This window comes from Myotis yumanensis, unplaced genomic scaffold (assembly GCF_028538775.1).
Source record: "Myotis yumanensis isolate MYYU_CA2020_CCGP unplaced genomic scaffold, mMyoYum1.0.hap1 SCAF_8, whole genome shotgun sequence".
Taxonomy (NCBI): Eukaryota; Metazoa; Chordata; class Mammalia; order Chiroptera; family Vespertilionidae; genus Myotis; species Myotis yumanensis.
Window position 1 is genome coordinate 1,904,114 of NW_027223759.1, and position 14,187 is coordinate 1,918,300.

The following is a 14,187-nucleotide window of genomic DNA, read 5'->3' on the forward strand; positions in this document are numbered from 1 at the left end:
ACATTGGTCTCGTTATAAGTCCTTGTGCCTGTTCGAGAGCCTACTGACGACATTGGACACAGACTCCGTTTGCTTCATGTGTACAGGTCACTGCTGCTCCCCCGCTGCTCTCGGGGTTTGTCTGCTTTGTGAGCGGCAGCTGTTCTCTATTCCACTCCGTTTCGGAGAGTAAGGCTTCCGATCGCCCAGGCGAAGCCACGGACGGGCCCAGCTTTGCTCTGCTTGGGGGGCTGCGTCAGGCGGAGCCTGAGCGTTCAATCTGTGGACAGATGGAGGCGGGCGGCTTGTGTTCTGGGTGAGGAACCGAAATGGATAATACTTTTCTGTATTCATTTTATCTGCGGATATTCGTCCTCATGTTTTAAGTAAATACGCTGTGAGGTCCCAAGGTGATGTCACTGCCCTTTGGGGGGAAAGCGAGGCAGCCATTTCTTCCGGCCACGCTGTAGGAATGATGCAGACTTGCCCTTCCTGGGCCAGGCTTCTCGGCGCTGATGGAGACGTTAGAAGGTCTCAGTTCATGGGCAACATGCAGAATACGGTTCTGTTTCCGTGTTCAGAATGCTTCCCGCGCTGAGCGGGAGTCCAGCTCCCCTTACCATCAGAATGTTTTATAAAAGAATAATGGCATTAACCGCAGTGTTTCTTCATAGCTAGGGGGGCCTCTATTCCGTCACCCCAAACCCCAGACCGAAAGGACTCACTCACGTCAAGGCCAGATAAATGCAAAGAGATACTTGAAATGAAATGCTCTGGGGACAAAGCTAGTTTTTCTGCACAGCATGGGGCAAAAGTAGGCCTACAGTTGTTATTATGGAAAATGATACGATAGTTAATAATAATAATGCATGAAAAACTCACTCGCTGTTTTGTGTACTCACAACGGTAAGCCTACTTGGGCCACGTGCGTGTTTTTGTGGGACTTTATACTCAGTCCCAATGGAGTTTGACGTTTGGAAATGTACTCTGTTAAGGAGGGGAGGTGGTTGACAGGAAGATAAACATTACATGGCGCCGTTTAAAAACGCACAGCCAGGTGGTAGTGGCTCAGCCTTTCCAGGACCTTCCAGAACAAATGTGTTTGTGCGAAGCCGTCTTCACTTGGGTGATTGCAAAAAATACTTAGATTTGGAGAGTATATCTGAGGGTGACGATTCAGGAACCAATGAAAATGAATAGAGCAGTTTTTTTAATGTGTTTTTAAATTTTTTTTGTGTGTGTGTTTGTTAGAGGCCAGAAATCGACATATTGTTTATATTTTTTAAAAAGAATTTGTAATTCTGCCGTTATGCTGAAATGGCCAGAGTGTGGCGCTGTGGCTCCACTGAAAAATAAATGTGCTCGCATTGTGTCCACATCCCTCATTTAATTTCCTGCTTATTTTTCTTAGTCATACGCATTCTGACTGCTTTCTTACCCGCTACAGTGAAGTATTTTACTTCACTTGCTTTGGTTAAGGTACATTTTATAGTTACTAAAGTTTTTAAAAGTTTGCAATATTAATATGTTGGCCTTTGACTTAAAAAGAATGAGAATTTTAGGATCAATGCAATACGATGGAAAACTTAAAAAGATTTTCAGTAATTTATTTTTCATGCTACTATGTCTAATTATGCCTGATAACTTTTCAGAAAGATTTTAGAAACTGATCTATTTTATTGTACGCCACTTTTCTGTCATTTTGTGGAGAATTTATAGTTTATAAATTTTTCTAAACAGTAAAAATTTTTGTAAATGAGTATGTATTTGTCAAAACATCATATTTTATATCTCTTGAGTATGTTTTAGCCTGAGATGTAAGAAGATACCAAATTCTATAAAATCTGACAATTTAAAAACCCTTTCAACTTCTATCTAATACCAGTGTTTTTGTAAGGAATTTAATGTGAATAGTATCTATTTATTTTTATAAATACAATTAGTATCAGCTTTAGAGGACTCAGTCCGTAGGAGAAGCCAGGACCGTGGGCTCAGGAATAACTCCCAACTTCTGTGAAATCCAATCCACCAGCTTTTCATTCGATGTCACTCTCTCTCTGTAATGAGATGCTGTTTTGTTTGTTTTTTAATGTTTTTACTGATTTTAGAGAGAGAGGGAGGGAGAGGGAGAGAGAGATGGAAACATCAATGATGAGAGAGAATCCCTGGTCGGCGGCCTCCTGCACGCCCCCTGCTGGGATGGAGCCTGCAACCCAGGCCTGTGCCCTTGACCCGTAATCGAACTAGTGGCCTCCTGGTTCCTGGGTGGACACTCAACCACTGGGCCACGCCGGCCGGGCAAGAAGTTTGTTTTTTAAACGCAGAAAATCTGTGTGCAAAAGGAAAGTTGTTTAGTGATGGGTGGCCGCAGAGCTAGGTTCAGACCTGACCGCTACCCACCATTCAGGACCCAGGTCCTGGCTGGGGTGACCTGTGAGTCCCTGAACACAGTCCCTCCCTCTCAGTGAAGCAGAGGCCACGCCTCCGAAAGCCTCAGACCAGATACTTGATGTTGATTTTCCTTTGTCTCCCTGTGTTTCCCCTTCCCGGCCTCCGTCCGTTTTTCCCGCCTCCCACCCCCACTTCCTTTCTGCATTCCTTCTTTCCTTATTTATTTATTTTTGGCAGAAAAGCAATAGCTCAGCAGATGGGTTGCTGTTGGTGGGTGTTCTGTGCAGCCCTTGGGGAACCAGGAGGGGTCCCGGGAATGTGGGTGCAGCTGTGGGAAGGTGGGCGGCCCCTGCTTGTCCCCTGTGGGTGGAGGGAGCGGCCAAGAGGCCGGGGAGTCTGGCAGCCCAGGCGGCTGGTCCCCGGTCCCACGTGGCGGGTGATGGTGAAAGCCGCCCGTGCACATCCCAGGGCGCTCATTCCTCCAGCGCGGGAAGGAGATGGGGCGGGGTGGAGGGAACACACCCGCACACCCGTCCTCTCTCTCTGGGCGAGAGCCGGTGATTTTCTCGATTCTCACTGAAGCAGAACAAATCTCTTCAAGAAAAAAACCAAAAAAACCCTCTGGCCCGAATTAGTGGAATTCACGTGCAGAATCCCACCCGAGGAGAATAAAGCCAACGCCCCACACAGGCCGCAGGGGGGAGGCCCTGGCCTCTCTGCTCCGGGGGAACTGCACCCCTAGGGACTGCACCCCTGCAGTCACGTCTGCCCGAGTTAGAGGCGGGTGCTCACAGCACAGACACACAGACACACACAGACACACACACACAGACACACACACAGACACACACACAGACACACACACAGAGACACACACGCACACACACACAGACACACACACAGACACAGACACACAGACACAGACACACACACAGACACACACACACAGAGACACACACAGACACACACAGACACACACACGGACACACACACAGACACACACAGAGACACACACAGAGACACACACAGACACACACACAGACACACACAGACACACACAGAGACACACAGAGACACACACACAGACACACACAGACGCACACACAGACACACACACAGAGACACACACAGACACACACAGACACACACAGACACACACAGAGACACACACACAGACACACACAGACGCACACACAGACACACACAGACACACACAGAGACACACACAGAGACACACACAGACACACACAGACACACACAGACACACACAGAGACACACACACAGAGACACACACACAGACACACACACACAGAGACACACACACAGACACACAGACACACACACACACACAGAGACACACACAGACACACACAGAGACACACACAGACACACACAGACACACACAGACACACACAGAGACACACACACAGAGACACACACACAGACACACAGACACACACACACACACACAGAGACACACACAGACACACACAGAGACACACACACAGACACACACACACACACAGAGACACACACACAGACACACACAGAGACACACACACAGACACACAGACACACACACACACACAGAGACACACACAGACACACACACACAGAGACACACACACAGACACACAGACACACACACACACACAGAGACACACACACAGACACACAGACACACACACACACACACAGACACACACAGACACACACACACAGAGACACACACACAGACACACAGACACACACACACACACAGAGACACACACACAGACACACACAGAGACACACACACAGACACACACAGAGACACACACACAGACACACAGACACACACACACAGAGACACACACACACAGAGACACACACAGAGACACACACACAGAGACACACACACAGAGAGACACACACAGACACACACACACACACAGACACACACACACAGACACACACACAGAGACACACACACACAGAGACACACACACACACACACACACACGAGCCGAACCCGCCCTGCTCGGCGCTGTGAGTCAGGCCAGGAGGAGCCATATGCTGAGAAGGCGCTAAAGGGGCGGCGAAGCCCGATTCTCTCCCAGAGTTCCTTCTCCGCGTTTCCATTTCTTACAAAGAAAGGGGGGGGGACAGGCTCGCAGGGAGAGGAGCCACGTAGGCCATGGGGCGCTCCGTCCGCTGGGACGCGGTGAAGCCATGAGCACTGTGCTCAGGAGCCGTGTGCCCCGCGCGCTGCACGGGGCGTGCTCACACGAAGCAGCGTATGTCGGTGGCGTGTTCCAAAGCAAATCCTTAAAACTGACGTTGTTTAGCGTCCAGTGCAGCGGCACCAAGTCCCTGTGAGCAGAGAGGAGCAATCCCACACACGGAGCGCACGGCTGTCCTGGTTTCTTGTTGATTCCGTAGCAGAAGCACCGAGCATTTACATGCACCTACGATTCAGTGAGAAGGTGCCGCCGCTCCTGCTCTCAAAGCATCTTGGAAGGTCCGTGTTTGCAGGAAGCTCCCTGGACCTCAGCTCTGAGGACTGTACGCTGGTCGGGATGGTTACTCAGTTCTTAGCTTGACTTCCAGTGTGGGAATCGGTTTCATTTTATTCGTTGATTTCATTGGGGAGGACGTAGGCCACAGAAGCACCTGGAAAGGGCAGGCTGGCCCAGCAGCCCTGGGGGGCACGTTCTCCACCCGCACTGCCAACAAAAGGTCGCCCGGGCCGGTCTGGCTCCGTGGATAGAGTATCGGCCTTCGAGTGAAGGGTCCCGGGTTCGATTCCAGTCAAGGGCATATGCCTGGGTTGCAGGCTCCATCCCCGGGAGGAACCTGTCGATGTGTCTCTCTCACATGGATGTTTCTCTCTCTCTGTCTCTCTCCCTCCCTTCCACTCTCTCTAAAAAATTCAAGGGAAAAATATCCTTGGAGTAACAAGCAAACAAAAAAATAAACGTGTTAATTAAAAAAAAAAAAAAAAGGTCCATAGGGAAAAAAACTGATCTCTGCTTATCTGCCCACCAAGTTTTCATTTTCTGAACCAGCGTGAATACAAGTTTATAGATGCCATGATCGAAGCAGATTATCGATGGTTTCTAAAAGTTACTGGGAATCAATCTGATTTTCAGGATGGTAATGATAGGTACTGTGATTTCTAAATATTTTGAGGTTATGGGGGATTTATAAAATACTTTATAATGGGTAATAATTTAATGAAAAGTTCAACACAATACAAACGTCATATATATATGTATGTATGTATATATATATGTATGTGTGTGTGTGTTCATTCTTCATAGAAACAATTATAATTTTGTGAATAATTTTTCATTTGTAGTTTGCAAGACATATCAAGAAATCTGAAGGCCAGAAAATTCCGAAAGTTGAGTTGCAAATATCAATTTATGGAGTAAAAATCCTAGAACCCAAAACCAAGGTAAGGCTCATTTTTGAATGTCAGACCCTCTCGAATCTTTCCTTGTGATTAGATTCCCGTTTTAATAGATACGTGGTGTTTGTTACCGGTTGGAACTGATGGGTTCCCAGTTGACGACCACTTACTCCCTGGGGGTCTGCGGGGGAGCGTTGGGCCTGCGCTCTGGCGGCTGTGCCCAACGCTCTGGGCCCTGCTGCTCTGGGCCCTGCTGAGCGCTTGAGCCTGTGAGTCTGGGCTCAGGGTCCCTCCTGTGCTGGGAGAGATGCGTGAGGAGTGGGTCGCTGAGTAGGAAGTGGAGGCTGGTGCTGTTTCTGGAAAGGCCCTGGGCTGCTGGCTGCCTGTGGACATGGTCAGCGTGTCCTGTCACCAGGGCTGCCATCATGAGCCCTCGGACCTGCCGTCTCACAGCGGAGCTGGTTCCGTGCTGCCTGGCGGCTGCCGTGGTTGCCTCCACGGGTCTCCCCCGGGCAGCAGGTGGCGGGCCCTTGCTGTCTCTCCCCACGACACCTGCCCACACATCTGCCCACACGGCAGGAGGTCCAGCACCAGCTGTTCAGGGAACGGACCAGCCCCTCATGTGTGTTTGTGCGTGTTCACAGGAGGTCCAGCACCAGCTGGTGTTCAGAGAATGGACCAGTCCCTCATGTGTGTTTGTGCGTGTTCACAGGAGGTCCAGCACCAGCTGGTGTTCAGAGAATGGATCAGCCCCTCATGTGTGTTTGTGCGTGTTCACATGTGTGTTTGTGTGTGTTCGCAGGAAGTCCAGCACCAGCTGGTGTTCAGAGAACGGACCAGTCCCTCATGTGTGTTTGTACGTGTTCACAGGAGGTTCAGCACCAGCTGGTGTTTCAGGGAATGGACCAGTCCCTCATGTGTGTTTGTGTGTGTTCATGTATGTGTTTGTGTGTGTTCGTATGTGTGTCTGTGTGGTCACATGCGTGTCCGTGCGTGTTCACATGTGTGTGTGTGCATGTTCGCAGGAAGTCCAGCACCAGCTGGTGTTTCAGGGAATGGATCAGTCCCTCATGTGTGTTTGTGTGTTCATGCGTGTTCACGTGTGTGTTTGTGCGTGTTCACATGTGTGTTTGTGCGTGTTCACAGGAAGTCCAGCACAACTGCCAGCTGCACCGAATATCGTTCTGCGCCGACGATAAGACAGACAAGAGGATCTTCACTTTCATCTGCAAAGATTCCGAGTCCAATAAGCACCTGTGCTACGTCTTTGACAGCGAGAAGTGTGTACGTATGCAGGTGTCGTGGGGGGGTTGTCGGGTTACGGTCCAGGGATGTCTTGCTTCCGGTGTTAGTCAGGTCTTGGGACGTGAGCGAGGCCTGTAATTACTTAAACTCGCTAATGGGCCCGTCCTGCCCCCGGCCGGCCTGCGGGATCCCATCCGTAACTGAATTCCCATGTCAGGCACACAGGCTCGCATGCAAACTGCATCTCCTAGGGCGCCAGCCCTGCCTATGCTGTGCGCTTATTTATCTTAGAATCACATCACCTATTTGTGATTTTAATCTCAGGTATGACTTAGGAATGTGCACATAATGCAGAGTGACGGTCAGCAGAGTTCGTCTTCTCTGGAATGTTAATGGATCCGATGCAAAGGAAGATGTTAAGCTCCAGGAAATAACATCTGTGCGACTTCTTTAAAAGTAGCCAACACTTTGAAGATATGGTTCTTCATTTTCATTACTCAGAAAGCTTACCATAGTGAAAGGTAGTAGAATCGTGGAAGGTGTGAGCGCATGTGTGTGCCTGTCCATGGGGGCGAGTGTTCACTTGTGAGTGTAATCTAGAGTTCTCAGCAGGTGAGGACGGTCAGGGAATTCTAAAGTTAAGTTCTGCAACGATTCTTTAATCTCCTGGAATCTTAAGGAAAACCCTGGGTCTTGATTATAAGCATAAGCTAGTGCTAATCATAACCTATATTCTATAGTCCGAGGTCCTATTGTAAAGCAGAAGATGTGAATTCCAAGATATGTTGCAGCCATCGATGGCTTTTTCTTTCTCGAGTATGTTTTTATTGATTTTAGATAAAGAGAAAGGGAGTGGGAGAGGGAGATAGAAACATCAATGATGAGAGAGAATCATCAACTTGGATCAGCTGCCTCCTGCACACCCCTCACCCGCCCTGCTGGGGACCAGGCCTGCAGCCAGGGCCTGTGCCCTGACCGGGAATCGGAACGGTGACCTCGTGGTGCCTGCGTCGAAGAACATCTCACCTCGGCAACATTGTTGGCTGAGACAGGAAAAGAACTTAATTCATGCATTTGCTCATTGTTCAGGCTGCCATGGATGCCAGAGGACTAGTATTATTGTCACCCTCACGCAGTTTATTTCTGTTTTCCGTATGTGAGCTTCTTGAAAACAAACGCCTTTTTTTATTTGTCCACGTAAGTCCTACAACAGGTGGACAATAGATACTCAACGAATTTTTCTTTAAAGAAAAAGGCCATCTTTCAGTAGAACATGCTAATATCTGTATCTTTTAGACTATAGTGCTCTTTAAAAAGGCAAAATAATGTGCTAACCTAATTGGCATCAAAATATATTTTGAGAGTTTGATGAACATTATAGAACATTTCGTCAGAAAAAGATATGCTTACCCACATGAGAAATGCTGTGTGCACAATAAGGAATTTTCTATGCAGTTCCAGTGGTTTTTGAAACGTATCCTATTGAGTGAATGCATTATGTTTAATGCTCCAAGTGCTGCTTAACCATGATTGCTTACAGATGTTCCGTTTGTGTGACCGAGAAGGCTAAAGTAGACATCTTCTATGTGTGAGATAGACTAACCCAGTGGTCAGCAAACTCATTAGTCAACAAAGCCAAATATCAACAGTACAACGATTGAAATTTCTTTTGAGAGCTGAATTTTTTAAACTTAAACTATATAGGTAGGGACATTGTTATTAACTTAATTAGGGTACTCCTAAGGCTTAGGAAGAGCCACACTCAAGGGGCCAAAGAGCCGCATGTGGCTCGCCAGCTGCAGTTTGCCGACCACTGGCCTAGCCTTTTACCACTTACACCAGTGATGGCGAACCTATGATTCGGGTGTCAGAGGTGACACACGAACTCATTTTTTTGGTTGATTTTTCTTTGTTAAATGGCATTTAAATATATAAAATAAATATTAAAAGTATAAGTCTTTGTTTTACTATGGTTGCAAATATCAAAAAATTTCTATATGTGACACGGCACCAGAGTTAAGTTAGGGTTTTTCAAAATGCTGACACACCGAGCTCAAAAGGTTCGCCATCACTGGCTTACACCGAGCAGTGCACTTGGTTGTCTTTCTTGTCCTGCGCATGGAAATAAACTTCCTTGGGGTCTTTTGAAATATTACTAGAAGAGATCATTATGAACATGAGCCTTCTTATGGCTTTGTGTCAAGTGCTTCTCTTCATTTGATCCCCATCAAATTGCTTACGTGATCGTTTAAACATAAGCTTGCCAGAATCCCTGACTTTATTGCTACCCGATCATCACTGACTTCCGTAATTGTGATTCCTGAAGGCATCATTCTCTCTGAAGAGAGCATGTGCGCATTGTGTTTTCTGAAGGCTGCAAACGTGGAGCCTGCAGCGATGGCTCACACCGTCTGGTGCTCAGTACTCAGAAGGGGGGCTTTCAAAGCAGAGCTCCTCGGTTTCCGCTTCAAAAAACAAGTTCATGTTGATTGGCTGGAGCGCAGGGAATCGGCTGGAGCGCAGGGAATCGACGGGCAGCACGTCCGCCAAGTAATTCTGCTGCAGGTGGATGGAGTCTGGGCTTCGGAAAGCAGGGTCTCAGCTCCCTCTCCAACCTCACGTTAGCATCACTTCCATGAATGAGCTCAGCAAGGACTGTTTCCTCAAAGCTTCATTACATTATTTTTACCTCAAGGTTTTATTTGCTCTAATTGTATTAATTTGCATAGCCTATAACTATAAATATATGGGAAATTGAATTTATAATTTAATACTTATTCAAAGAGAAATTCCCAGGCCTCCATGGTTTCATTGGTGTGATGTTTGTGAAGCGTTCAATTAATGACTTTACCCAACTTCATGTTAATATCAAAAGTGTGTTTGTTTGTTTTATTTTTTTAAATCTATTTTTATTGATCTCAGAAAGGAAAGGAAAGGGAAAGAGAGATGGAAACATCAATGATGAGAGAGAATAATTGATTGGCTGCCTCCTGCACGCCCCACACTGGGGATGGAGCCTGCAATCCGGGCCTGTGTCCTCACTGGGACTTAAACCGTGACCTCCTGGCTCATAGGTCGATGCTCAACCACTGAGCCACGCTGGGCACGTGATTGTTTTTACGTCGTGCATGGGGAGGCATTGAGTCTTTACTCAGCAGGGAGAACTCTGCCATTTCCACTCCTCTACCCCCAGCTGCTGCCCTTCGCAAGTGCCCGACGTGGATGCTTTTCTTGGTTCTCAGAGCAGCCGGACACATGGCCACTAAATGCAAATCTCCTTTGTTTTATTTGTATGAAGGCGGAAGAGATCACTTTAACCATCGGCCAAGCGTTTAACCTGGCATACCGGAAATTCCTAGAATCTGGAGGCAAGGATGTCGAAACTAGAAAACAGATCGCAGGGCTCCAGAAAAGAGTGAGTAAACGGAGCGGGTCATGTCGCATGTGATGTCCACACGGGGAGTCTCGCATATCATCAGGCAGAGGTAGCAGGCCGCCATCCATCCCCCACACTGTCCCCCTGTCCCTCCCCCCATCACCCGCCCGCGGCGCGCGGTCGTTAACCATTTCGTGTTGGATTCCCGCAAGAGCGTAGTGTCTCATGTGACTCTGCTTCACTCCTGATGCTTCTCACGGGGATCAGAGCAGCCGCAGCAGCAGAGGCCGGGTAAGTGGTTTCCCACGCAGGCCGGGCCGCGCCGTGAACTGCCACCTCTCCACGCTCCTCAGCGCCGCCGCCAGCGCCTCCCCGGCCTGCGGTTACTCCCCAAGGTTACGGGCGAGACTGCACCGCGCCCCAGGGAGCACAGACCAGGGATTAGGAACATGCCTGGTGCACACGTGTAAAAACATTCTGAACGCCATAGGTCTGCCCGGGCACCCAGCACTGTACTCCCCAAGCTTCATCCAATAATACCAGACAGCACATTGCAATTTAAATAACGGAATCCCACTCACGAACGCAGTCACTATCAGAGCTGACATTTCCCAGGAATACTTGTCTGAAGGTCCGTCCAACGGTCATTTGCCTTTTAGATTCAAGACTTGGAAGCAGAAAACGTGGAGCTTAAGAACAAAGTACAAGATCTGGAAAACCAGTTGCGAGTAACGCAGGTATCAGCGTCCCCAGTAAGTACACAGAATCAGGGCATGTTTTCCCGGTGACAGGATGTCTCTGGGTCAGCAGCTCGGCGATGTTCCTAGCGACACTCTGTAGTCAGTAACTTAAAGCTGCAAGTGGATAGAGAGGACAGCTACTCCCCGAGGTTAATTAAAAATTAAGATGTCCACCCGGCCAGAGGAGCTCAGTGATTGAGCGTTGACCTGTGAACCACAAGGTCTCGGTTCGATTCCAGGTCAGGGCACATGCCCGACTTGCAGGCTAGATCCCCAATAGGGGGCGTGCAGGAGGCAACTGATCAATGATTCTCTTTCATCATTGATGTTTCTTTCTCTCCCCCCCCCCCTCCTTCTCTGAAATCAATCCTATATAATAAAGAGCTAATATGCAAATGGTCATCACACCATCACGCCGTGATGCCCTCACGCCGTCACAATCCATCACCAGGATGTTGCGTGCACAGCACGGAGGCGGGTCCCAGCGGCTCCGGCCTACCTCTTTGGGGCGATCCATCGAGGAGCCCTGGATGGGTGGGTGGGGCCTACCTCTTTGGGGCGATCGATCACAGGGCTCCCACACTGTGAGAGGGCACAGGCCATGCTGGGGGATCCCGCTCCAACCCCCCAGTGCATGAATTTCATGCACCAAACTTCTAGTAAAAAATAATTTTAAAAAATTTAAGATTTCCTTGATAGCTCAGATCGGAGTTATTTTTCCATGTTGCTCTTATCACTTATTGTTTTTTTTTCCTAGAATAATTCAGCCCTCAATTTTTTTCTTTGTGGCATATTCTTCATTTTATTCCTGTTGGTTACTATGTACTGAGGTTAGACTCACTGGCCTCAGCCAACCTGCCCTTGGAGCACTGAGCTTCCTCCTAGAAGCTGGACTATCACCAAGACCAAATCTGCTTTCTTATGTTGCACAGCCCGGTTCCCACGGGGAGCAAGGGAGCGACACAGCGTATTTCAGACACTAACATGAAGGGTAGTCTCTTCAGACAACACTCAATGTTTATGGTTAAATTATTTCCCTTTGGTTTCTCAGAAATGTTAGATCCTCTTCCCAATACCAAGAAAGATACCATTATTTTGTGATTTGGCTAAGTAACATTTTTGGAGGGAGATGGAAGTTCAAACAATATTTTTTCCTAGGCAAAATATATTTCAGATATTTTTTCTTTTTGAATCATGTGTACTAATGATTTTCTCCATTAAAGTGTATATCTTATCTGGTGTTTTTGTTAATATATATTTTTATTGACTTCAGAGAAGGGAGAGGGAGAGAGAGATAGAAACATCAATGATGAGAGAGAATCATGGATCATCTGCCTCCTGCACGCCCCACACTGGGGATCGAGCCTGCAACCCAGGCCTGTGCCCTGACCGGGAATCAAACCATGACCTCCTGGTTCATAAGTTGACGCTCAACCACTGAGCCACACTGGCTGGGCATTATTTTGTATTTTAAAAATATTTATTGTATAACTTATGGCATATACTATGAGCTGAGACACAATAATAGCATTTGCAAACTTGAAAAGAATGTTTGTTGCAGATTTTTATTTGCAAGTTCATTTTGGTTCAGTCACCAGGCTGACCCAGGGAACACGTTTTAGCACACAGGTCTCTGTTTGCCATCTAGCACTAGAATGCTTCCCCAGCTCATCAGCTTGAAGAATGCTTCTATGAGGAGATATTTAGGGTTCCACACTTGCTGTGCCCTGGAAGTGGGTCAAAACACATGCTTCCCTCTGCACCCCCTGCCCCATCGTCCCCTGCAGCCGGGGGTATTCCCACTGCTTGGCAAGTAGTTGGTGCCTGGGGGGCGATGGGGCCAGGTGAGCGGACAGAGTGAGGCCTGTGCCCTCGCGCCTTTGTCACGCACACGCCGTACTGGCGCGTCCTCCTCGGGTTCCGGCTGGTTCTGCTGTTCCTTCCGACCGCTTTCTCTTCACTGCCTTTACCAGGTGCTTCTCACCAAGTTTATGGCTTTTTCGCCTCCCCCGTTTTATTTATTCATTTTTCTTTTTGGTGAATTTATTGAGGTGACACCGGTGAACAAAATCATACAGGTTTCAGGGGCACGGCGCTGCGACACATCCGTACCCTGTTTTGCGTGCCCCCCCAAGTCAAGTCTCCTTCCATCACCATTGACCCCCCCACCCCCCGCTCTCCTCCATCTCCCCCCCGTCCCCCGGGCAGTCACCACACTGAGAGAGGCTCTGAATGACATGGAGCAGAAAGGAGGAGAAAGGGCGGGAGCCTTTTAGAGAGATGTTGTCGGGCGGCCCACGCTGCGCAGGTGGCGTGCGAATGGAGGCGGCGGATGAGTCAGGGCAGACGGCTGAGCACAGGCACAGGCCTGGGCCTGGAGGGAGAGCCGACAGCGTGGAAGTGACACGGAAGGTCCGAGTCTGGGCCTCACAGGGCCCGTGGGCCAGGGTGAAGCTTTCAGTGCTGTTGTTGTGGTGGTGGTTTAACTGCACCGACGGAGAAGTCGGGATTAGGGCATCATCTGGCTGCTGCCCGCACCACAGGCTATGAAGAGGCCACAGTGGCCCGGCCGGTGTGGCTCAGTGGTTGAGCACTGTCCCATGGACCAAGAGGTCCCAGGTCTGATTCCCAGTCAGAGCACAGCCTGGGTTGCGCCTCGATCCCTAGTAGGGTGTGTAGGAGGCAGCCGATCCATGACTCTCTCTCATCATGGCTATTTCTCTCTCCCTCTCCCTCTCCCTCCCTCTCTCTAAAAATCAATTGAAAAAAAGCATGTCAAGAGGCCAAAGTGAGGTCCCAGACTGGCCAGGCCGCTCCTGCCGTGGAGCGGGCAGGGGGGAAGCCAGTCGGCCTAGACGTCTGTCAGTCGAGCCATCAGCGGAGCGTGATTCCTGGTGCGTGTGGAGGCGGAGTTTGCAGGATCTCCTGATGGCTGGTGGGCGCCGTGGAGTGAGAGAGCGGCCAGGATTGTACGGGTGCCGCCCTCTGAAGTGGACATGACGTGGGGGAGGCGGCAGTAAGAAGCAGAATTTCACTCTTGCTCATGTGAGTTCTGCCTGCT

At 48.9% G+C, this 14,187-nt stretch overlaps 1 protein-coding gene across 3 annotated transcripts in view; it reads left to right on the plus strand.

Annotated features, from left to right (window-relative positions):
• GULP1 (GULP PTB domain containing engulfment adaptor 1) overlaps positions 1-14,187 on the plus strand; it is a 147,408-nt gene that overhangs the window by 122,152 nt on the left and 11,069 nt on the right. For 2 of the 3 annotated variants that reach the window (XM_070421662.1, XM_070421663.1), the window contains exons 6-10: positions 5,712-5,810; positions 6,912-7,049; positions 10,309-10,425; positions 10,654-10,677; positions 11,046-11,138. In XM_070421662.1, coding sequence (XP_070277763.1) covers positions 5,712-5,810; positions 6,912-7,049; positions 10,309-10,425; positions 10,654-10,677; positions 11,046-11,138 — 471 coding nt within the window. The remainder of the gene's footprint in view (positions 1-5,711; positions 5,811-6,911; positions 7,050-10,308; positions 10,426-10,653; positions 10,678-11,045; positions 11,139-14,187) is intronic. The other variant, XM_070421664.1, reaches the window with a different exon arrangement.